Here is a 25,857-nt window from a genome sequence, read left to right as displayed (position 1 = left end):
TGTTACTAGAGGCAGGCATGGTGGTTCATGCCTGTAATCACTGTACCTTGGGAGGCCAAGGCAGGCAGATCACTTGAGACCAGGAGTTTGAGACCAGCCTGGCTAACATGGCAAGAGCCCATCTCTACTAAAAATATAAAAATTAGCCAGGTGTGGTGGCACATGCCTGTAATCCTAGCTACTTGGGAAGCTGAAACATGAGAACTGTCTGAACTTAGGAGGTGGAGGTTGCAGTGAGCTGAAATTGCACCACTGTACTCCAGCCTTGGTGACAGAGAGAGAGAGAGAGAGAGAGAGAGAAGAAAAGAAAAAGGTTACTAGGTTTTTCAACAAGTAACAATAATGCAGAGGTTTGATCCCAAGTCTCCAAGCATAGATACATTCTGCTTTCCCTACCTATTTAATAAAATTCTGGGGAAATGAAATAAGAGAATTCTCCAAGTGTTCTATTATAAACAGTCTTACAAGTATAAGGTATTATTAAGATTAAGCTTTAAATTCTCTAGAGAGATATCAACATTTTTTTCCATTCATTAACATTTCTGTCAGAGCAAAAGCCCCATAAACCACTGATCCAATCCAGCATGTCACCGTACAATCAGTTGAATAAATGGGCAGATTACCACTGCTTTAGAAATGATCCATGAACTTAATTAGATATACTAAACAAATGGATACATTTATACTGCACAGGCCACACTTTGAGGATCTTAGAAGAAAGAACTATAATTAGGCAAGACAGATACAATTATACCACTAAATAAATCCTACTCTCAGAGTCCATTCCTTCATTCAAACCAAAGAAATCATTCTCAATTGAAAATATGCATCAAAATCATCATAGGATACCCTGTACTTTTACGACAAAGCCACAACATCCCTCTAAGAAAATATAGGAGTAAATGGTGGATAAGGAGAGGCGAAAAGGGATCCCTGCAACCTCTTCATACAATGTCACTTTTATCAAGTTTAAGGATCAACTCCTGGCAATAGCACATGAGAGATAACAATATTCTAATGAAACACTTTCCCATCACAATAGGTTATTAAATCAATCCATTATTCTTCTCTCAACCTATTTAAAAAGTCTGATTTCGTGAAAAAGACGATTCTTTAAAATTCAGGACTCACCGTAGGTTGCTCTGCTCTGTGTTATAGTAATTTGCCCCCACTGACAATCCCCTAGAGGCCACAAGGATTTCATTCACTACTGTGTTCCCCCACAGTGCTTAGCACATAGCAAGGCTCAGAAAATAAACGTTGAATGTATTCTACAATGTAACATATTTCAAAAACCAATTCCAACTCTTAAAATAATAATCCCTATGAAAAATGAAAACACATGTATTTTATATTTCTTTCATTTTCCTGAGTGAGGCTCCTTCACACTCATTTGGAATGTGTTTGTTTTCATTTCAATTGTTTACATGCTCACTATATGTAAACACGATTATGGTGGCATCGTTCAGAGAACATGAATCTTTTTAAGATTTAAAGGAGATTACATCCAGTCAAAAAATGGATTACACTTTGATATATCACAGATTTGAAAAAATGTAAATCGAATAATCACGTGCAACATCAATAATAAAAAAAAAAAAAAAGTCCTGGCTGGGCGCCGTGGCTCACACTTGTAATCCCAGCACTTTGGGAGGCTGAGGTGGGCAGATCACCTGAGGTCAGGAGTTCAAGACCAGCCTGCAAACATGGTGAAACCCAGTCTCTACTAAACGTACAAAAATTAGCTGGACATGGTGGCAGGCATCTGTAATCCCAGCTACTCGGGAGGCTGAGACAGGAAAATCGCTTGAATCCAGGAGACGGAGGTTGCAGTGAACCAAGACTGCACCTGCACTCCAGCCTGGGCGATAAGAGCAAGACTCCGTCTCAAAAAAAAAAAAAAAAAAAAAGTCTTGAAACCATCAGTCCCTTGGGGATCATTTTAGCTTTATTTAAAATGGTCTAAGAGAACGTCCCAACAGTATCTTCAGAGCTTTAATGGGTAGAATTTACTTTCAACCCAGGACATTTGAGCAACTGTGGACAATATTTCATCCTACTTTGGGACAATAAAAATAGAAAATGATAGCCCAAGGAGAGACATTACACAATTAAAATAAACAAGCATTTGTTTGCAAAGCAGGGCATTGAAATTCAATTTGATTTCATTACTGTTCAAACAACCTCATATGAATATTTCCTCTGGAGTCCTCAGTTGTCCAGTATTAAAATTGCCAGTGTAGAACCAACCACTGAAGAGGTCAATTATAAATTATCTCTGTAAACAATTCTACGAACCTGGTTCCCTGCAGAAGTCAGCAAATAGCTATAATAATACTCCTAGACCAACATGGATATATGAAATGTCTGTTTTGATACTGAAATCGCAAATGCCAACAGCAGTTCCAAGAGAGGACTCTAACTTGCCAAAACGTTGTATAGAAGACAGTTGCAAGCACAGATACAAAGTTTAGAGGCATTTCCATTGTCCCTACATGTAAAGGTTTATGAAAGCTGTACACTCAATGCCAAAGGAAAAACAAGATCAACGCCAACAACAGATGAAATAAATTTCATTGTGCAAACCGTAAAAGCTGTGTAAGAGCTCTAGATCCCAGGTTAAAAACTACAGGAGAAAGGTAACATTAACTCTAGCAGACGGCTGAGTTAAGATGTGGCAGAGCTTTACAGAATTGCAAATAGCATCAGCATTGCGAGTATAACAATTGGAATAAACACCGTCTGCATGCTGCAAAAACAATCAACGCACTTGTTCCTTCACCTCTCTCTCTCACCCAGCTAGGTAGTGAAAGCAGCTGCCTCTCCCAGCCCTCCTCCCAAGCGGTTCTTCGCGCCATCCCCTCCCCTCTCCTCTCCACCCCTCCCCTCCTCCTTCCCTCCCCCTCCCCGCCCCCAGCTGCCTTATTCAGCAGCCTAGAGAGATTAGGAGGCGCTCGCTACAGTCCCTGGGCCTCCGGACTGCTGGCTAACGTTTCCTAGCTCCCTAGATGAGAGAAATTAGACTCGACACCTGGGTGGTATTAGAAGCTTTCGCCTCCAGCCCAGCTCTCTAGCACGCCAGGGCTAAGGGCGAGGGGGAGCCTCGGGCCGGGCGACTGGGAGGCTCCGGAGGCCGCGCGCGGCTCAGCGCTGCGCTCCCCGCGGGCAGCGCTACCTGAGCTGTCCATGGTGCTGGCGCGGTCTGGAGGCTGCCGGGCGGGACTCCGCGCCGCTGCCCCGGCGTTCACTCTGTGCTTGCCGCCAGCCCCGCTGCTTCCCGCACTTAAGTCCCCGTTACTGTCCACCAGCTGCAAAGATTCATAACCATCGTTGCCGGTCTTTTTCCGGTAGCTCCCGAGGAGGCTCATGGGCAAGCCCGGAGAAGAGAGAAAATAATCAACCTGGGAAACGAAGGGGGAGATGGAAGGCGGAAAGGGCTGAAGGAATTAAAAAAAAAAAAAAAAAAAAATCAAGTGCCCGACATGACGCACAGAGGGAAAAGAAGGGGCGGCCACCGGAGAGGAGCTTCGCGGGGCGAAGCGAAGCCGCCGCCCTGGGCAGAGCTCGGCTCGGGGCGCCTGGAGGAGGGAGGGAGGGAAGGAGACGCGGGCGGGCGGGGGCGCGCGTCCTCGGGGCCAACGCCGCGGAGACGCCCGGCCCTGCCGAGCTCCGGGCCCCGGGCCAGCACCTCCTGGCTGAGGAGTGCCCGGAAGCAATCCTATAGGTGTCGCCGCGTCGCCCCGCCGCGCAGCAGGGCAGCGCCAAAGCCGCTGGCCCGCGGGGAGGGAAGGAAAGGGAGGAGGGAGGGGAGGGGAGGTTCGTGAGAAGGGGGGTTGAAGGCGGGAAACAAGGCGGGGTGGTCGGGGGAGGGGACTACTACGACGAGGGTTGGGAGGGTGTGTTCGCACGCGTGTGGCAGAGAAGAAAGGGGCGAGGTGTCTCGGCCTGCGAAGCTTGGTGGACCAGGGGTCTCGTGGTAAAATCCAGACACACCCATTTCATGCAACTTAGCCTATTTTCACCGGAGTCCGCCAAGGCCACCAAGACCGTAACCGTCCTAGAGGACTTAATTGTAACTCAACAGAAAAGGAATGCATGTTAAGTGCCAGAATATATCCATGCTAGGATATAAAGGAAGAGCAATATTTTGCATAATCTCCAGAATGGAGACGATCCCTAAGGGAGGTACCAAAGAGTTGGATATTCCATTACTAGGAGGTAGTTAGCATCCATTCTGCCTAGTGAGCAGATGTGACTGTTTAGAACTATTTGTTGAGCGAATAAACTGGGAAGAGGGGCAGGGTTAAGTCCGGTGCAATTTCAGATCTGCCGCCATTTACCATAGGACCTGGAGAAAAGACTGGATCAGTCAGTTAGCTTGAGGGCATGCTTGGGAAGCAAGATAGACAAGGATTTTTTCCCCATCCTCTAGCCTCACCCCTTATTTTTCTTTCATAATTCTGGCCAAAGGAAGCCGCCACTCATAATCAGAAGAGAATTTATCATGAAGTTAATTAAGCTGTATGCCTAATTTTATATTTGTTATTGTGTATTCTTAAAAGAAAATTCTAATACTGTATAAGTTCTGGACCTTAACAAAACCTGTATAAACTCTGATGAGTCTTAATGTAATTATCAAATGTTTATTTTCACTTAAAGCAATAAGATTTCAGAAGGACTGCTCATTCTCATCATCTTAGGTGAAAGATCAAGTAAAAGTCTTGGTTTAAAATTATAATTTTCTCTACTAAAACTTGGAGGGATTAAGGGAGGAGCCCTTCAAAAGTCATTTGACAGTTTCCTCACCAAAACAACAAAAAATTACATTCATGTAAAATGTACTTGAGCCCACACACAAAGCCATTTGCTTTCTTCTCATCTTACACGGTTTTCTCTTGGTGTCATTATTTCAGTTACCTAAGGACACAAAATCAAACAATAGCATCTAAGAGACTTCAGTCCAGATCATTTGAGACTCAGAAAGTTTCCTGGAAGCTCTAGCTCTACACAGGTCTACGTAAAATAAATTGGCCTAAGAGACATTTTCCTGTAACAGGATCACCCAAACACAGATTCTTGTAGGAAGCATATGAATCAGAAGAAGTCAAAAGAAATGTTTTCTAAATCCTTCCAGTCCTTCTGGGGAAACCTAAATTTCCTGGCCAGTTGCTTTCCCAACTGCATTATTTGATGGTTTGGTGTGGCCTGAATTGCAAATCAGAGTTAATGCTCACTTATAACAAGATAAAACAGCCTGAATGGTGGCAGGAAAAACTGTAATCAAAATTTTAAAACAAATTTTTATACTTTCATTTTCCAAGACTGAACTATTTTAGTTACTTGACTAAAGTAATAATTCTGTAAAGTCTAGTAAAGAAATCTTTTCCCATAACATCTTAAATAATCTTTCTCTGTACTTTTTCTTTTAATTCATTACCAACACACAGGGAGAGTAAATACCTAGTGTTTATCATGTGTCCTGACAAATGCTGGACTATAATCATTGGATTAAGAGAATTTAGAACCGGCTTGGGTGTCAGATTGAGATCCAGTCTCAAAAAAAAAAAAGTTAGGATCATTTTTGAAAAGTGAAAATTACTATTTTCAAAAAGCCCTTATTTTTGCTCAATTTCAACTTGCAGACATAGTGCTGAAGGAAATTATAGATTAGATGTATGCCTTTGTAGTTTTCAGTATCTATGGAGTTTGCAAATTTAAAGAAAAATATGAATGGGCTAAACAGGATTTCATTTTTATCTTTACACTTAATATAAATAATGTCAATCAGGATAACTATTAATGATCCTACAAAATTGAATATTTAAGGAGCATATTAAGGCAGGAAAATACAATAACTAGGTTAATTTACAACAGCCTAAATACTAGAGGTTGGGCCTAAATTTGAATATGCACCAATTTCAATATTAAAATTTTCTTTACTATGCTGAAGATCAAATTCATAAACTTAATGAATATCTCACTGTTCTACTCTATAAAACAAACATCATATGAGTACCATCATTATATAGTAGAAGTAAGAATTAGATTAGTACCTAACAGATATACAGAGAGAGAGAAAGACAGGGAGTACTTAACAAATGCTTCTATTACTATTATGGTCTGTACTGGGTGCAGCTCTATGCTCAGTGCCTGGCAGTCTTAGTTTTTCCCATGGGAAAAGCTCAATAAAGGCTAAGTATTATTTTTTCCAGGGGTATACTAATGGAAAATTGTCTATGTAATTTTGAATGAGAATTTGGGCTTAAGGGAGGTGGCGCTGGTCAAACACAAGGTAAATATTTAAAGCCTAACTCTTGATTTTGCAAACTCAAGATTACTTCATAATTTATCTCAAAAATACTACATCATACATGAGACAAAGGCAAAAGATAAGATGCCCTCTTTGGGGTGAGCAATCTTTCCCTTTGTCTTTTCTCTTGCTGCCTTCAGGTGCATTTATTAACTTGACGAAGATTAGCCACACTGAGGAATATTGAGGAACCAGGCTCTATTCCACCCCATCCCCTTCATACACACCCCATTCCAAATGCTGCCCTGTCATAGTGGATGCCACCTCACTTTTCCGGTGGGCTAAGAGAACAAAGTATGTATGCCATGACCTATGTAGGATTTTGATCCATAATTTTCATTTCCAGGAAATATAATACACTGATTAAGACTGAACTTACCTATGATTGATTCTTAATTCCAATTGCTCTTGGCTCTATGACTTTGGGCAAGTTACTTAACATCTCTGCGTCATTTTTCTCCTCTGTAAGATGAGGATTATAGTAATGCCATCATAATAAGGTTATAGTGAGAAGTAAATTTGTTCCTAACTAATAAGTACTTAATACATGCTATCTATTATTATTATTCCACTTCTTTTAAAAATGTTACCTTTCCAAAAATGCAACTTCCTATCTGTACAATTAAGCCAAAATTGGCCCAGCTTACCTAAGAGATTTATTATCATTATGACATATGATAACATAAAAGCACTTTGTATAATGTGAACTGATTGGCCTTGAGTTATTAAATATTCACATGTATATGCTTCCTATTGGATTTGCACTCTTTGAGGGCAAAAATCTATGTTTTGTGCATGTCTGTGTTCCCCATGATACTCCAAAGAGCTCTTCACTCTCATTAGATATTGAGTAAATATCTACTGAATTAATAAACAAAAATGTCATAGCATTACCTAGGCCAGTGATTTTTTTAAACTATATGTCATAGCCAATGTGTAAATTATAAAGTATTTTCATAAAAATGAAATAGGTTGGAAAATATCAGCATTTGGAACACAGGTATTGTTTCTTAAAATATTGTTTTGGGTTTGTGTGATACGTATGAGTGTGTATGTGCATGTTTCTGCTCAGTAATGATATAAATGTATTTCTCACTGTGTGTCCTAATTATAAATGTGTAAATGTCTTTGTTATGGGATAATCTCTGGTACTAAGAGGTCCTAGTATTCCTAATTATGAATGTCCTATACACTGTGACATCTGAATTCATTTGGCTAATTGGACCGCAAACAGTTTTGGCTAAGCAGACAGTAAATGAAGCCAGAGCTTCTACTCTGTTCTCTCTTACAAAATATATTATGATCAGGTTTCTAAAATGCATCTCTTCAATTTTCTGTTTTAACAGATATAAATCAATGCACAGTATTGAACTTACTTTGGCAATGTGCCTGAGGGTCATAATCCAGATTATCTCCTTATTGAATAAGGCCTATGAACATACATAGTGCAAGGCACTCACACTGGGGAGTATCAGGCCATCTCTGACTCCCAGACATATTTTTTCTGTCCTATACTTCTTAAAATGAAAAACATTTTAGTTTAGATGCCTTTACAGAGGGTACAGAGGCTCCAGTCTGAGGGCCATGGTTCACTACTACTTCCCAATGTAGGATACTCAGCCTCCTCCACTCATTCCTACTACCAGTCAGCAAGCCCTTGCAGGCACTTGAATTTGAGACCTGCAGTGTAGTGGCAAAAGCTTAAGGAGAAACACCACCAAGACTCCAAAAGCCAGGTCTTTAGGCCGCAGTCCAGAAGAAAGTGGAACAGACTGAGAATCCTCTCCTGACTCTGCTCTTTATCAGCAGGGTGTCCTTGATCCATTCTCCTTCTCTTAGCAGTAAAATCAAAGATGCTGAATTACATGATTCTCTTTAGTTCTCAAAACTCTAGTTGTCATTTCTCTTTCTCCTCCAAATGATGTCCACAGGGGAAAACCACAGTCATTTAAGTGCTACAGTTTGCTATGTCCCAGTTAATCAAGGTTTTGCTGTAGAAATGCATGCATAGTAGCAGCTGTCAAGAGCAACATATAAAGCAACACAAGAAAGAAAAGATGTATGCTGGAAAAAAAATCTGGTGAGCTGATGACATTTAACAGAAGAAAATCTGAACTATTCCTATAATGTTTCTTAGGAGTGGGGATATATGTTCTTGGTGCCTGAAAGAGTTATGGGTCTTTCAGAAAATAGGACAAATTTCCCAGGTAGGGCATTTTTTTTTTAAATAATCCAATATCATGAAACCTGTGTTTCCTTGAAGGCCCAGAAGTAATAAAAATAACTGCCATTGATTATTTATCATTTGCCAGGTGACATACCTACCTTAACTCTAAAACTTTTATTCTTATTTTGAGGCAAACTTGGAGAGGTTAAGTAACTGGCCCAAGGTAACACAGCTATTAGTTAGGATTCAGACCTCCATCTTTCTGATCATGTTTTAGCCACTACAGTAGCCTGAGGAGGCAGTTCCACTGATCAAAGCGAAAGCTGAAGGACATTTAGGTCATTCCTTAGATCTGACCTGCCTTACTTAGTGTGGTCAGTGGAAAATGGTTTGGGCACCTAATGGAAATTGTCCTTGCTTTACCTCCCACATGGCAGGTTCTGCTCAGTGAAACCTGAAAGTTTTCAATTAATGTAGCCTCCAGATAAGCAACTTTGTTTTGTAAACAACTGGCTTAAAAGACTTTTCATATTGTACTCCTAAAAACTGGATTTTTGCTACTCTTGGAAATTTAAAATCACTAGAAGGGAAAAATAGTTTTTTCTCATTAAAAGCAAGCTCCTAACTAAAGAAAAAAAGTTTGACCTCTACTGTGTTTTGTACACATAGATGTGTATAAATATGTGCATGTGCAGATTAAAGAGACATCAAGGCATGGCAGAAAAACCACTAGTGTTTGGAGGAAAATTACCATTGTGTTTACTTGCACACATGGATGTGTATAAATGTGTGTGTAGATTAAAGAGACATCAAGGCATGGCAGAAAAACCACTAGCTTTTGGAGGAAAATTATAACTATGTTTGAGTCCTAGATTTGTAATATGCAGTTGCCTATAATCTGCTTAACCATTCAGCCACATTTCCTTTCTATGCAGTGGAGGAAACTACTGTCCTTCCACACACAAGGAATCAAATGAAGTAGATATGGTAGCTCACGCCTGTAATCCCAGCACTTTGGGAGGCTGAGGCAGGCAAATCACCTGAGGCTGGGAGCTCGAAACAAGCCTGGCCAACATGGCAAAACCCCATCTCTACTTAAAAAAAAAATACAAAAATTAGCCAGATGTGGTGGCACACACCTGTAGTTCCTAGTTCCAGCTACTCAAGAGGCTGAGGCAGGAGAATCACTTGAACCCAGAAGGCGGAGGTTGCAGTGAGCCGAGAATGCACCACTGCACTCCAGCCTGAGTGATAGAGGAAGACTCTGTTTCAAAAAAAAAAGGCAGCAAAAAAAAAGAATCAAATGAGGCACTTAATAAACACTAAAGCCCTACATAAATACTGCATTTTCTCAAATCTGAGAAACCATTTTAAGTCACAATATGAGAAAAAGATGCCACTAAAGTATAACATACTATCCATCTTAAGATACCTTGAGATTTCTTAAATGTTAACATGTTAAAAACTTTAATCAATGATGTAACAAATGTTATTATTTGACTGCGTATTAGTCTGAGAATACATTTGTCAAATTATAATTCAGGTATTTTAAGCAACTCTGATAGGTGAAGACAATGCCCATCATGTTTTACCAGGTGTAGCACAATGCCTGCCAAGTAATAGGTGCTCAGTAAGTATCTGCTAACTGAATGAAAATACAAAAAAATAAATTATTTTAAAAGCCATCGTTAGTTTACAGAAAAAATTTGCTCTGGTTTCTTTTATGAGCTCACTTAAAAAACACAATTCCATTTGCTAACATTTAACTTCTCCTTGAATTTTTAAGGACATGCTTACAGTGTAACAACATCATTTTGTGCTGCTATAACAGAATACAGGAGACTGGGTAATTTACAAAGAACAGAGATTTATTTCTTACAGTTTCAGGGGCCAGAAGTCAAGATCAAGGAGCCTACTTCTGATGAGGCCCTTCATGCTCCATCATCCCATGATGGAAGGCAAGAGAGGGTGAAAAAGCAAGAGAGAGCAGGGGGCTTAAGGGGGAGGCAAACTTGCTTTTATTAGGAGTGCACTCCCATAGTAACGGCATTAATCCACTCATGAGGGTGGAGACCTCATAGCCTAATAAACTGTTAATAGTACCACCTCTTATTACTGTCAGAATGGCAATCAACATGAGCTGTGGAGGGGATATTCAAACCATAGCAATATTACACTGTGAGATATACATTTTTTATATATCTATGAAATCCACAGTTCTCGTAACTCCTCTCTCTCTCTCTCTCTCTCTCTCTCTCACTTGCTCTACCACCCTACTCTCACCTGTCCAAGGCAGGACTCTTATCTGATTGTGGGTCCTGAGACCCTCATCCCAGAGGGTGTCCTGCCCCATACCCTGGAGGAAGAAATGCTGCACAGAGAAGACAAATAGAGTCTAAATAGGCCTTATTGGGTTTAGATCATATACTTTTTGTCCATGAATCACATTTTAACACAGTTGTCCATGCTTCAATCATGCCTACCCAATAAAGCCTTTACTCAAGGCGCAAGAGGATAGGGTTTGGGGACCTTCCAGATACTTCAGTAAGTAGAAGTTCCCGGAGGATGGTGCACCCATAGAGGTCATGGCAGCTCGGCATCCCTTTCCCTGTATCTTTGTCCTAAAATTTGCTCTGGTTTCCTTAATGAGCTCACTCAAAAAACACAGTTCCATTTGCCAACATTTAACTTCTCCTTGACTTTTTAAGGACATGCTTTATTATAAACCAGTAAATGTAAGTGTTTGCCTGAGTTCTGTGAGCCGCTCCAGTTTACTAATCGAACCCAAATAGGCTGTCATGGGAACCCAAATTTGAAACTGGTCGATCAGAAGTTCCAGAGGCTCAGATTTGCAACTGGTGTCTTAAAGTGGGGGTGGTGGGTTGGGGGGCAGTTTTGGGGACTGTGTCAGTGGTATCTGACACTATCTCCTGGTAGATAGTTTCAGAATTAGAGGACACGCAGGTCTCCACTGCAGAATTGATTGCTTGTTTGGGGGGGAAAGTGCCCATTTGGTCACAGAAGACTTTAATCTGTGTTCATTGTTGTTGTGAAAAAATAAGAAAAAGCACTCTGAGCGTGTTTCTCCACGCACAGATAAACCTACATTACCGTTTTAAGAGTAGCGCATGGAGGCATCAGTCCTGTTCATCTATCATTTTACGAATAGAAAAACTTCAGCTTCTCAAGTGGGTTAAAGATCATAATGGGCGGGTTTTGTATTCAGTTGCTCTCAGTCTTGAAGAAAACACTGAATATTTTTATGTGGTAAATAGTACCCCAAAGTCAGCTGCAAACCAACACTGAAGTGAAACTTTTCCTAAATCCTGGATAATTCCATTCCATGTTTGGCCCTGAGTCCACTATGATTTTATGGTCAAGATCCTTAAAATCTGGATGCTTCTTTTTCTTTTCTTTTCTTTTTTGTGAGACAGAGTTTCACTCTTGTTGCCCCTGCTAGAGTGCAATGACACAATCTTGGCTCACCGCAACCTCCGCCTCCCAGGTTCAAGTGATTCTCCTGCTCTCCTGCCTCAGCCTCCCGAGTAGCTGGAATTACAGGCATGTGCCACCATGCCCAGCTAATTTTATATTTATAGTAGAGATAGGGTTAGTCAGGCTGGTCTCGAACTCCCAACCTTAGGTGATCCGCCCACCTTGGCTTCCCAAAGTTCTGGGATTACAGGTGTGAGCCACTGAACCGGGCCTGGATGCTTCTTTTTGTAACTCCTTTGTACCTAACAGGGTGCTGGGCCATAGAGCATGTGAAACATGGGGCAAACCCTCTATGATGGTGATAAAGGCAGTGACCATCCCAGACACAGGTGGAACAAATTCTTGAGGTGCTGAGTCTCCAGAGCACCAAACCACTGCTGCTCACTTGGCCACATCTAACTAGAGGGAAGGAACTAGCATTTTCTGAACACTAAACTAAATGCCTGGGTTATTCATGTATTTACCCATTTGAATGTGAAAGGTTTCATGAGAAAGATTATCACACCCAAAGAGAAAAACTGGAATGCAGCTAAGTGTGGGCTAAGCGGTGATTGCTAGTGATCCTCAATATTCCTCTCCATCTTCTATGCTTCCATGCCCTTTAGCTGGGCATGTGGCCACAGAGTATAAATATTTTTCAGTCTCTTTCATGTCTTGGACCTGTCACATGCAAGTTTTCTATAATCTACTAGGTATATACATAGGACTAAGTTGTAGCCATTGTAATAAAAGCAGAAATAATACGTGCAGCTTCTGGTATGGATCCTTAAAAGGGAGGGTAGGTGGTATGTACTTTCAATCCTTTTCCCTTTCTTCTAGTTGGAATATGGAGCTCCAGCAGGTATCTTGGACCATGTGTTAACCTTGAGGGTGTAAGACAGTCACAATGAAGCAGTAAAATAGAAGAATCCTGAGCTCCAGAGAGCCCTAGCAACCCTATCTCTAGATTACTTAGAGTTAAAAGAAAAACTACTTAGTTATTATTTTGCCACTGTTATTTTGCTTTTTTCTGTTATGTTATCCAAACTAACTGGGGTAGAACCTGCAACCATTAACCACTAGATTTCAGACTTTTTCTCTTTTTTTGAGATGGAGTTTTCACTGTTACTGCCTAGGCTAGGCTGGAGTACAGTGGTGCAATCTCAGCTAGCTACAGACTCCTGGGTTCAAGAAATTCTCCTGCCTCCGCCTCCAAAGTGGCTGGGATTATAGGCATACACCACCATACCTGGCTAATTTTTTTATGTTTTTAAAAGAGATGGGGTTTCACCATGTTGGCCAGGCTGGTCCTGAACTCTTGACTACAGGTGATCTGCCTGCCTCAGCCTCCCAAAGTGCTGGGATTACAGGTGTGAGCCACAGTGCCCAGCCATTTTCAGATATTTATTTATAACAACATTTACTGGGAACTACATGTTCATGTGGTCATGGACAAATTTGATAACTTCTGTAAGCCTCTGTTTTCTCATCCACAAAATAAAAACTAACAGGGCAGTTATTAAAATTATATAACATAAAGTACATAAAGAGCTTAGCGTAATTCCCGGCATACAGTGAGGGTTCAATGAATGCTATCTATTGTGTTCTTTGTTGTCATTGTCCTTCAACAGAGCTGAGTCTATTGTGTCTGACTCCAAAGCCAGTGATCATTCCATCTCATCCCACTATCCAGAGACTGCCTTTCTGGACAGACTCAGCCCAGAGCTGTGGAACCCTGACTATGTTATTGGTGAATTTCCTAGTAGAGCTATCCTTTCCTTTGGGTGTAATTCTCTTTCTTTGATCTACCTGCATGATCTCAATACAGTTTAAAATATTTTGAGCCATCAAAGTTGATACAGAACTTAAAATGTCAGTGTTATGACATGGTGGTTCTGAGACTATTAGCTTCAATATGGCCAAATGAGAGAGTCTCACTCATTTTCCATTTGTGCTAAAGGTAAACTTAGGTAATAAGTGGGGGCATTTTTATTTTATTATTCTATCTTTTTACTTTCTATTATGGAAATTCTCAAACATATTCAAAAGTAGGGAAAATCATATAATGGACTTCTTTGTACATATCACTCAGGATCAACGCTTATCAAGTTGGTCCATTTCTCCATCATCCGGGAAAGACATTGGTGTTGATGCTGACATCCCTGTCAAGGACAATTAACTACCACGGCTTTCAGTGCCTTGGTGTAACCTCAGATGTGTGGCCTCTGGACAAGCATCTGTGATCTCACATTGTTGGAGCATTTGTTGTATCCCTGGGGGTTGCAGCTCTCTGTAGGTTTTCTACGGCCTGACCAAGAAAGAAGGCATATGCAGATTTCTACAAAATTAAAATTCCATTAAAGATTTTGAGATGAGGAAGGCTAGCATCACTGAGAGTACAAAGTGACTTTGGAACATAAAGAATTTCTTTGGGTTGAATTACAGAGAAGTTTGTCACTGTACCTGTGTTCCTGAACTATCTGTGAAACATGAATATACAGGCTAAAAAATTGTTTATCTTAATAAATAATTAACAAACATGTTGAATGGTTAAAAAAAAAAAGTCATGGTAAATCTTTTTTCATATGTATAGAACCCTAAGTACTACCATTAAGCAAATTCCAGACTTCATAATTTGGGGGGAGTAACTATCAGATTTCATCTGTACTAGAATTGCACAAAGTACCATTCCATCTGCTTGCTATTCCCTAACCAATTCCTCTTCAGGAGACGGTCAAAGGAAACTGCATACCTTTCCATTTCCTTTTTTCCCAGGAAAAACAACACATCATTCATTCATCTTGTCCCCACCTCACCTCCCACCTTCACCCATCCCATGCCCACAAAACTCACCTCATTTTCAAGTACTAGTTGTAATCTTAGGCCTTGCTGCCCAAAATCTCAAAATCAGCATGGAATTAATGTAACCATCCAACTCCTTGCCCACTGCCCAGATGTGAGCTGATTTATCAAGACAGGGAAATTGCAATAGAGAAAGAGTATAATTCACACAGAGCCGGCTGAACAGGACATCACAATTTTATTACTTGAATCAGTCTCCCTGGAAAATTCAGGCACTAGGGTTTTTTTTTTTTTTTTAAAGGATAATTTGGCATGTAGGGGGCCAGGGAGTGGGGACTGTTGATTGACTGGGTGGCAGATAGAATCATAGGGAGTGCAAGTGGCTTCTTCTTGCTGTCTTCTGTTCTTGGGAGGGATTGCAGATCTGGTTGTGCCAGATTACCAGTCTGGGTGGTGACAGCTGGTGCCTCAGGATGCCAGGTCTGAAAAACATCTCAGACCAATCTTAGGTTTTACAATAATGATTGTTACCCCGTGGAGCAAGTAGGGAGGTTAAGAACTTGCAGCCTCTAGCTACAGAACTACTAAACCTACACTTCTAATCTCGCAGCTGATTTATTAGTCCTACATAGGCAGTCTGTTCCAGGCAAGAAGGGCTGTTACTATCTTTGTTTCAAGGTCAAACTAAGTTCCTCCTAAACTTAGTTCAGTCTGCACCCAGGAACAAACAAAGGCAGCTTGAAGCTTAGAAGCAAGATGGAGTCATTAAGTCAGATCTGTCACTGTCATAATTTTCTCACTTATAACTTTTGCAAAGGCAGTTTCATTAAATTTTGCCAAAATAGGAGAAATATATGGATTAGTACAGCTGGAGAGAGTTATAAAGGGTAGACTATCCCTTTCAATTTAAAGATATGAAAATCGAGACAGAAAAATGAAGAAATTGATTCACATTTGAGCTTTCTAAAATGCAGATCTAATTATGTGACTCAGTTGCTTAAAACTATTCAAGGGTTTCCTATCACCCTCAGTCAAAGGTAATTAGCATAATGGACTCTTTGCATTCTAGGTCAGCTAATTTCCCTCAAGACTCAGCTCTCAGCCTTTACCACTTCCTCCTTCCCAACCTCTTTCTAAGTCCAGACAAAGAACTACCTGGCCAATCCCAGCCTGCTCTTCAGATCCCTAAATACATAGCACTTCCCCAGGAAACCATCCAATTTCTCAAAACCAGGTTCGATATCATTTTATGAAGTCCTGTGGAACATTCCAAGTCTTTTAACATAGCACTTACAACATGCTACACTGAAATTGCCTGTTTACACGTATGACTTCCCACACCAGACTGCAAGCTCCATGATGGCAGGACTATATTTGGTACCTAACTCCATGCCTGACACAGGGTAGATGTCTGATAAAGATGTGTTGAATGAATGAATAACTGCTGCCACTGGGAAGAGTCAGTCAACAACCTATGGGAAGGTGTTCTACGCTGTTTAGCACCCCATGAAGGTTAGCCTTCGCACTTATTACTGATTAAGGCCTTGTTTTAGGAGACTGGTTTTCTGACCAGTCCAGGTCAGAGTTCTCAGCATTCCATTACACTGCTTAATAGGAATTCCGCCAAGAAAGTTATCACTTATTGCTACTTTCCATTTCTACTGGATTAAAGTAGGCAAATAGAGTTGTACCCTATTTAAATTATTTTAGTTGAAAACTTTGACTTTATTTTTGATCCAAGTAGGAGACTGACACACTCTAGACCATTTTTCTGAAAGACTTATGGACCATCATTTTTAAAAATTTCCTTCGGGCTATATATTATTTATGAATAACAGAATATAACTATTTTATCTTTGCCTCTGAAATCTCTATGCCCATGTGGCATAGACTACAGGGAACCATGAGTTGGTGAAAAAAATAAGTTTTCAAAAGAGGGCAGAAGACTGCAAATTACAAACAGGTAATGTCCGAGTAATGGTAAGTATGTCTTCAGCTCATAGTACAAAGATAATGAGAGCAGTGCTTTTCTAACGCCTTTATAGCTTTGTTCACAAGACTGGAGAGCATAGTGGTGCTGGTTTTCAATTCCACAAGGATTTCCTGAGTATTACCATGGAGCCAGTGCCCTTATCCTCAATCTATCATAAGTTTCCATGGGAAGCAATGATAGGAGGAAAAAAATAGCAAAGACCTATTAAATGATTCAGTAAAACTGAAGTTAACACAAACTCAATTTACTAGAACCTTCTCAGTATGGTAGTTAAGAACATGGGCTTTAGAGATGGACAGACCTGGGCTTCCAGCCTGGATGTTTGAACTGGAGCAAAATATATAACTTCTCTGAGTCCATTTCCTCATTCATTAATTGAGATACTAACCTACTGATTGGCTGTACATATTAAATTAGCTGGAGTAGGTATAGTATACATTTATTCTTTTATCAGCCAAGAAGAACACTCCCTTTTTCTGAGAAATTCTTTTCTGTGGTTGGGTTAGAGCTGCCATAGTCCAGGGATGGGTACCTGTAACCAAGGTAGGTCAACCATGGCTTTTTCACGGGACTTTTCCATTTAAAATCAGAAAGAGCAAGTCTGAGTCCTTCCCTAGAGCAAGAAAGACACACAGAGGTTGTAGGAGCCATACTTTCTGACATGTGGGGTAAGTGATCTGAGAGAATGATATTGCAGAGGAGGGAAAAGAATTTGAGAGAAGAAAACAGGGAGAAAGGAAAAACTGTTTATATTCTAGAAATTCAGGAGACCCAGATGCACTCCCCCCGTTTATACAATTTCAAGATCCCCCTTTTTTAATTTAGTTAATTTGCATTGCATCTCTGTCTCTTGGAATCAAAGGAATCCTGCCTAATACAGTACTTAACACAATGCCTGCGTCACTGTAGCTCAATACACTGAAGTTATGATTTCCTCACATAATTGGATTAGCACTTCTATCCCTACTTCTCCATAATACATACAAAGAAAAACTTAAGAGGCCTAAAGAAAAGCTTACATTATAATAAGCATCATGCTACCACTTAGAATCTTTACATATTCAACTAAACTGCCTATACTTTCTTCTGGCTATAACTAACATTTATGCTGTACTCTATACACAGAGAATATTTTTGAAGCAAAACATTTTCCAGTAAAAATATGTGAGCCACATTTATAATTTTTTAATTTCCAGCAGCCAAAATAGATTTTTTGAAGTGAATTTAAAAAAAATAAACAGGTGGGTAGGGCACAGTGGCTCACACCTGTAATCCCAGCACTTTGGCAGATCACGAGGTCAAGAGATGGAGACCATCCTGGCCAACATGGTGAAACCCCATCTCTACTAAAAATATAAAAATCAGCTGGGCATAGTGGCACACACCGGCTACTCAAAAGGCTGAGGCAATAGAATCACTTAAACCTGGGAGGCAGAGGATGCAGTGAGCTGAGATCGTGCCGCTGCACTCCAGCCTGGTGACAGAGCAAGACTCAATCTCAAAATAAATAAATAAGTGAATTCATTTTATTTAACTCAGTGGGGACAATATATTCTCATTTCAACATGTAATCGATATTTTATATACTTTTCCATCTAAGTGTTCAAATCTACTATGTATTTTATACCTACAGCACATCTCAGTTGGACTAGCCACATTTCAAATGCTCCATAGCCACTTACAGTCAGTGGCTACTAAATCACACAGTGTAGATGTACAATGCCATAGTCAATCTTCACAACAACTTAAGAAGATTAAAGCTTTTGTAATTACAGATGACAAAACTGAACTCAAAAAAATTAAGTGTTTTTTTTCACAGTCAACAACTAATCAGGGCAAAGCCCAGGCTCAAACCTTGGCCTTTGCCCTCTACATTTTTGCTTCTTATTTACATTTTCTGTACAGTAAGAACTGATGATCAACACAATCCTGAAATACAGCCAAATCAATCAAATAAATACATAATGACGTGACTTCACCTATAAAATGAAAAGACTGGATAGGTGGGCAATAGGTACAAAGATTTATCTTCTATATTTTCTGTTATAGTTCACAAGTCAGGTGTCAAGAGAAAAATGGGTATTGCTGATACATCTTAACCATTATCATTTCCTCTGAATCTTTTCACAAAGTCTTTTCATTGCTTTTTCTTTGTAGTAACAAATGAATTCCTTGTTTTAATGCAAATTAACAAGAAACTTGTTTTTTATTTGAGCTAGAGTAAAAGTGCTTAGCACAATACCTGGAACATAGCAATTTATGTTGATTTCCTTTGCATCATAGGGAAAACATGTTTTGAAGAAAAATTTAATATCTGGGAAAATACACAAATAGACCATAAGTTTGATTCTAAAATGAAAATTATATTTTTTTATTTTTTTTTTGAGACGGAGTTTCGCTCTTGTTACCCAGGCTGGAGTGCAATGGCGCAATCCCGGCTCACCGCAACCACCGCGTCCTGGGTTCAGGCAATTCTCCTGCCTCAGCCTCCTGAGTAGCTGGGATTACAGGCACGCGCCACTATGCCCAGCTAATTTTTTGTATCTTTAGTAGAGACGGGGTTTCACCATGTTGACCAGGATGGTCTCGATATCTTAACCTCATGATCCACCCGCCTCGGCCTCCCAAAGTGCTGGGATTACAGGCTTGAGGAAAATTATATTCTTTAAAAAAACCTGCCCCTGTATGTGCATAGATAAAACAATGCCTCTATCTGTGCATATCTGCCCCTATATGTGCACAGACCAACGTATTAACAATAATTAGCTCTTGATAATGGTATTAGAAGTGACCTAAATTAGATGTTTATTTCTGTATGTTATGAAAGAATGTTTGCAGAAATGGCTGCAGTCATTCACCCCACTTACCCTCACTTGCTGCCATCCATACCACAATGCAATATTATTTTGTATTTCTTCTCACCAAGAGGTAGAGTATACTTCTTCACTCCTTGAATCTGGATTGGCCTTGTGACTTGCTTTGTACAATAGAAGGCATTAGGGAGTAAATGTCTGTGTCCCTCCAAAATTCCTATGTTGAAGGCCTAACTCTCAACATGATGGTATTTGGAGATGGGGCCTTTGGAAAGTGATTATGTTTAAATGAGGTTATATGGGTAGGGCCCCCATTATGGGATTAATGTCCTTATAAGAAGAAGGAGAGGCCGGGCGCGGTGGCTCACACCTATAATCCCAGCACTTTGGGAGGCAGAGGCGGGTGGATCACGAGGTCAAGAGATCGAGACCATCCTGGTCAACAGGATGAAACCCCATCTCTACTAAAAATACAAAAATTAGCTGGGCATGGTGGTGCACGCCTGTAGTCCCAGCTACTTGGGAGGTTGAGGCAGGAGAATTGCTTGAACCCAGGAGGCGGAGGTTGTGGTGAGCCAAGATCGTGCCATTGCACTCCATTCTGGGTAACAACAGCGAAACTCCATCTCAAAAAAAAAAAAAAAGAAGAAGAAGAAACACCAAAGCATGTGCTCGCTCCCTCTTCTCCCCCCCCGTCTCTCACACACACACACACACATACACATGCACGTACACACCATCCACCCCCATGTGAGGACTCCATGAGAAGGCAGCCAGCAGCCTTCTGCAAGCCAGGATAAGGGTCCTCACTAGCAACTGAAACTGCCAGCACCTTTATCTTGACTTTCCCAGCCACCAGAAGGGTGAGATATAAGTGTGTGTTGTCTAAGCTCTCCAGTCTATGATGGATAGCCTGAGTTGACTGACGCAGACGGGAAGTGCTGTTGTACCAGTTCCAAACATAGGCCCAAGAGCACTGTGAACTTCTACTTGCTCTCTTGACTCCTCTTCTCCTTCTTCAGGAGAGCAAGCCCAAGCTAGTCTGCTGTAGGATGGGAGACAAAGAGGAACTGATCCTGACATCCCAGCTGATGCCCCAGACATTTGAGTGAGCCCCAGTGACAAGAGCTGCTGTTGGCCCAGATTGGAAGAACTGCCCACTAAGCCCACTTAAAATGCTGCCAGCAGAATTGTGACCTGAGTGTATGCTGTCTTAAACCACTAATTTTTGGGGTGGTTACCTCAAGACAGTGTAAAATAATAAAAAATTTAAAATAAAAAAACTGGCTGGGTGTAATGGCTCACACCTATATTCCCAGTGCTTTGGGAAGCCGAGGCAGGAGGATCACTTGAGCCCAGAAGTTTGACACCAGCCTGGGCAACATGATGAGATCCCATCTTTACAAAAAATTTAAAACAATAGCCAGGCATGGTGGTGGGCACCTGTGGTCCCAACTACTCGGGACTGAGGCAAGATGATTGCTTGAGCCCAGGAAGTCAAGGCTGCGATAAGTCATGTTCACGCCACTGCACTCCAGCCTAGGCAACACACCAAGATGCTGTCTCAAAAAAAAAAAAAAAAAAAAAAAAATTGGAGTGGTTTATTATGTAGCAAAACCTAATTAATACATATGTGTTTTCCAGAGTTTCTACAATGAAAAACATAACATTCATTAAAACAAACAAACAAACAAAAAAATAGGCCAGGCACGGTGGCTCAGTGGCTCATGCCTGTAATCCCAACACTTTATTTAGGAGGCCAAGGCAAGTGGATCACTAGAGGTCAGGAGTTCAAGACCAGCCTGGCCAACATGATGAAATTCCATCTCTAATAAAAATGGAAAAATTAGCCTGGTGTGGTGGCAGGTACCTGCAATCCCAGCTACTCAGGAGGCTGAGGCAGGAGAATCAAGAATCATTTGAACCTGAGAGGCAGAGGTTGCAGTGAGCTGAGATCGTGCCATTGCACTCCAGCCTGGGCAACAAGAGTGAAACTCCATTTCAAAAAATTTAAAAAATAAAAAATAAACATCTTTGTAAAGAAGGCAGAAAAGAAAGGAAGAATGAAGGAAAGGGAATGAAGGAGGGAAAAAAGGGACAATGGTGTGAGGGAGAGGAAAGTAGGAAGGAAAGAAAAAGAGCAAAAACACAAATCTGGGTACAAATCCTGACTCCACCATCCACTAGCTGTGTTAGTCAGGTTATCCAAAACATATCAAACTTTTCTAATATTGCTTAGCTCATAGAATTGCTCTTTGAATGAAAAGTGATACTTACAGCACCCAGCAGAGTATCTGACACTTAATGGGCACTGAGTACATCTCATACCCCTTCCTCACCTTCTTTCTTCTACATCCAGCAAAACCTGGATTTTTATGGCTCAGCTTTATCCCACTCAAGTATGCAAGGCTATAGTTCACATTTTATTTTAAATTCATTTCATCTCCTTTCCCAGGCGGAACAAGCCAAGTGACTCAAAATCCATTCAATTGGGCCTTTCTGCACCTTTAGCTTTGGAGAAAATGTTAAATAATAGGAATGCTATAGATTCGTTACTAGCTTTTCCTTGAATATTTTATTATGAAAATTTCAAATATACCAAAAAAGCTGAAAGAATTTCACATCATGAATACCAACATATCTAATATATAAATTCAGTAATTTGGCTAGGCACGGTGGTTCACACCTGTAATCCCAGCACTTTAGGAGGTAAAGGTGGGTGGATCACTTCAGATCAGGAGTTTGAGACAAGCCTGGTCAACATGGAAAACTCCATCTCTACTACAAATACAAAAATTAGCCAGGTGTGGCAGAGTGTGTCTATAATTCCAGCTACTAGTGAGGTTGAGGCAGGACAATCAATTGAACCCAGGAGGTGGAGGTTACAGTGAGCCAAGATAGCGCAACTGCACTCCAGACTGTAAGTAAGATGTCACCTCAAAAATAATAATAATAATAATAATTTGAAATATTTTCCAAGTTTGCTTTATCTAGGTATTTGGGATTTTTTTTTTTTTTTTGCCGAATTTTAAAAGAATGAATTGAGACATGTTACTTTACCTCTTAATTTTTCATGATGCATTTCCTAATAGGAACATTTTCCTACACAACACAAAGTAATTCCCTACTGTCATCTAATATCCAATCTATATGTAAGCATCTCCAATTGTCTCCAAAAATGTCTTTGATAATAGCTGACTTTTAAATAATAGCTAACATTTAGATAGTCACGATGCTTACAACAACACTCTGAGGGGGATATTATTATTATCATCCTATAGTTACATAAATAAAGTTCAAATGCTAACTGTCCTTCAGCACCATAGGAAAGGCAATAGTTTAAAAATAAACAACAACAAAAAAAGAAACAAATGCTAACTGCCTTGCCCAAGATCACATAGACAGTTTGTGGAAAAGTTACTATTTAAGCTTATTTGTTTACTGTTTTTTAGTAGATCAGGCTGATACATCAACAAATGCATTTAAACTTTTTAAAAATCAATACACTCTAAAACAATAAAGCCTTCAGAAGAAAGCATAAAGTAATATCTTCATGATATTGATGCAAACAGAATTCTTAAACAGTACCCAAAAAATAGGAGCCATGAAGCAAAAATTAATAAAGCAGACTGCATTAAAGAATTTCGGTTTATCCAAAGACATCATTAAGAAAGTGAAAAGATAGGCCAGGCACGGTGACTCACACCTGTAATCCCAACACTTTGGGAGGCCAAGGAGGGCAGATCAAGAGGTCAAGAGGTCAAGAGGTTGACCATCCTGGCCAACATGGTGAAACCCCATCTCTACTAAAAATACAAAAAATTAGCTGGGCATGGTGGCAAACACTTGTATCCTCAGCTACTCGGGAAGCTAAGGCGGGAGAATCACTTGAACCTGGGAGACGGAGGTTGCAGTGAGCTGAGATTGTGCCACTGCACTTCAGCCTGGGCAACAGAGCAAGATTCCAGCTCAAAAAAAAACATTTTTAGTAACTGACAGTATCAAATGTTAGTAAAGACATGAAGTAACTAGAAATCTCACACAGTGCTGAGAGGATTAAAATTTGGCACAACCGCTTTGGAAAACTGTTTGGCAGTGTCCATTAAAGCTCAATATGCACATACCCTGTGACCCAGTAATTTCACTGTTGAGTATAGAGCCAACAGAAATATGTTCGCATGAACACCAAAAGACACATATGAGAATATTCATAGTAGTACTTTTCATAGTAGACCCAAACTGGAAATGTCTGCCAAAATGAAAAAACTAAATTAGTATATTTGCTCAACAGAATACTATACAGGAGTGAGGAAGAATGAACTCCAACTACCACGCAACGGATCTCACAAAGTTGGGCAAAATAAATGAGCGCAAAAGATCATATACTAAATTATTCCACTTATATGAAATTCAAAAATGAACAAAACAAATCTACAGTGTAAAACACTGGATCATTATTCTCAGTAGAGGCTGGAGGGTTGGCAGGAACTAGAGAGGGGCTTCTGGGTTGCTAGCAATCTCCTGTTACTTGATTTGGATGCTAGTTACACAATGTATTCACTTCATAAAAGCTTTATAATGTATTTTCTATGTAATTAATTTAAAATTTTGCCTACAAATTCAATGTTCTTTGGGCATACACATATTCACAAATTATTATGTAGAATTCTGAAGCCAATGTTTAGCAGTTCATCTCCTGAAAAGACTAAATATGCCAATTTGTACAATGTTCTTGCTTTCATATGCTGCCTGTCTTGCTTTTTCCCAATGCTGCCATTAGTTATAACTTTTTCTTGTTAGAGTTAAGCTTCTCTATATTGCTTTCAAACTTTTTTTTTTTTGAGACATAGTTTCACTTATGTTGCCCAGGCTGGAGTGCAATGGCATGATCTTGGCTCACCCCAACCTCTACCTCCCAGGTTCAAGTGATTCTCCTGCCTCAGACTCCCGAGTAGCTTACAGGCATGCACCACCACACCCAGCTAATTTTGTATTTTTAGTAGAGACGGGGTTTCTCCATGTTGGACAGGCTGGTCTTCAACCCCCCAACCTCAGGTGCTCCGCCCACCTTGGCTTTCCAAAGTGAGCCACCACGTAGGCCTCTTTCAGACTTTTTAAAACTTTCTTACAAATTCAGAGACAACAGCAACAAATTTTAGAAAATAAAAACAGAATGAAGAAACCTAAATCCTAGCCTGGCAATCTGAGTTACAGTATGGAATCCCCTAAGAATTCAGGATTTGACAGCAATGTAGACAGGTGAAGGCAATACAAAGAGAGACCCCCAGTTCCTCTTCCGCAGACCATGCAGATAGGCAGTTGCCATTCCCCATCCCCAACAGAAGACTAGAGATTTAACCTTCAGAGAGGGCAACAAGAGGTTCAATGGACAAGAGAACAACAGGCAAAGTATAAGGCTGAGTACTGCACTGAAAACAGAATTCAAATAAGCACTTACATTCTCAATGCTAAGACCCCCAGTGTTCTTCCCAACACTTCATGGGATGTAATGGCATCCTTTTAAAAGAAATTAGGCCAGGCACAGTGGCTCATGCCTGTAATCCCAACACTTTGGGAGGCTGAGGCAAGCAGACTGTTGGGAGCCCAGGAGTTTGAGACCAGCCTGGGCAACATGGTGAAACACCATCTCTACAAAAAAATACAAAAATCAGCCAGTCATGGTGGTATGCACCTGTGGTCCCAGCTGCTCAGGAGGATGAGGCAGGAGGATCGCTGGAGCCCAGGAGGTCACAGCTTCTGTAAGCTCTGGTCGTCTGCCACTGTACTACAGCCTGGGCAACAAAACAAGACCCTGCCTCAAAAACTAAATAAATAGGTTAGGTATGGTGGCTCACCCTGTAACCCCAGCACTTTGGGAGGCCAAGGCAGGTGGATCACAAGGTCAAGAGATCAAGACCATCCTGGCCAACATGGTGAAACCCTTTCTCTACTAAAAACACAAAAATTAGCTGGGCATGGTGGTGCATGCCTGTAGTCCCGGCTACTCAGGAGGCTAAAGCAGGAGAATCACTTGAACCGGGGAGGCGGAAGTTGCAGTAAGCCAATATCATACCACTGCACTCTAGCCTGGCAACAGAGTGAGACTTTGTCCAAATAAATAAATAAATGAGATTAAATAGCAAAGTAAATGGAAGTAAGTAAATGGGGGAGTGATTGTTCTTCATGCAATCTTTTGAAGCTTAATAAAATGGACCTAGTCTCCAAAGTCTAAAAAGATAAAATGAATGAAAGGAAATACATTGTAATAGGAATAAATAACCACTACTCAAGAGGCACT

General features: G+C 40.5%; 1 protein-coding gene across 17 annotated transcripts in view; it reads right to left on the bottom strand.

The window, feature by feature from the left end:
* Window positions 1-25,857, bottom strand: part of DNAJC6 (DnaJ heat shock protein family (Hsp40) member C6) — a 178,458-nt gene that overhangs the window by 112,846 nt on the left and 39,755 nt on the right. The window contains exon 1 of one of the 17 annotated variants that reach the window (XM_002750919.6): window positions 3,176-3,719. The exons of the other annotated variants lie outside the window; for them this stretch is intronic. Within the exon in view, the coding sequence (XP_002750965.3) occupies window positions 3,176-3,368 (193 nt within the window). The 5' untranslated portion in view covers window positions 3,369-3,719. Of the gene's footprint in view, window positions 1-3,175; window positions 3,720-25,857 lie in introns of those variants that run through there. 17 annotated transcript variants of the gene reach the window in all.

Source organism: Callithrix jacchus, chromosome 7 (genome assembly GCF_049354715.1).
Source record: "Callithrix jacchus isolate 240 chromosome 7, calJac240_pri, whole genome shotgun sequence".
NCBI classification, from domain to species: Eukaryota; Metazoa; Chordata; class Mammalia; order Primates; family Cebidae; genus Callithrix; species Callithrix jacchus.
Note: the sequence above shows the minus strand (reverse complement) of the source record. Positions and strands in the feature narration are given on the sequence as shown.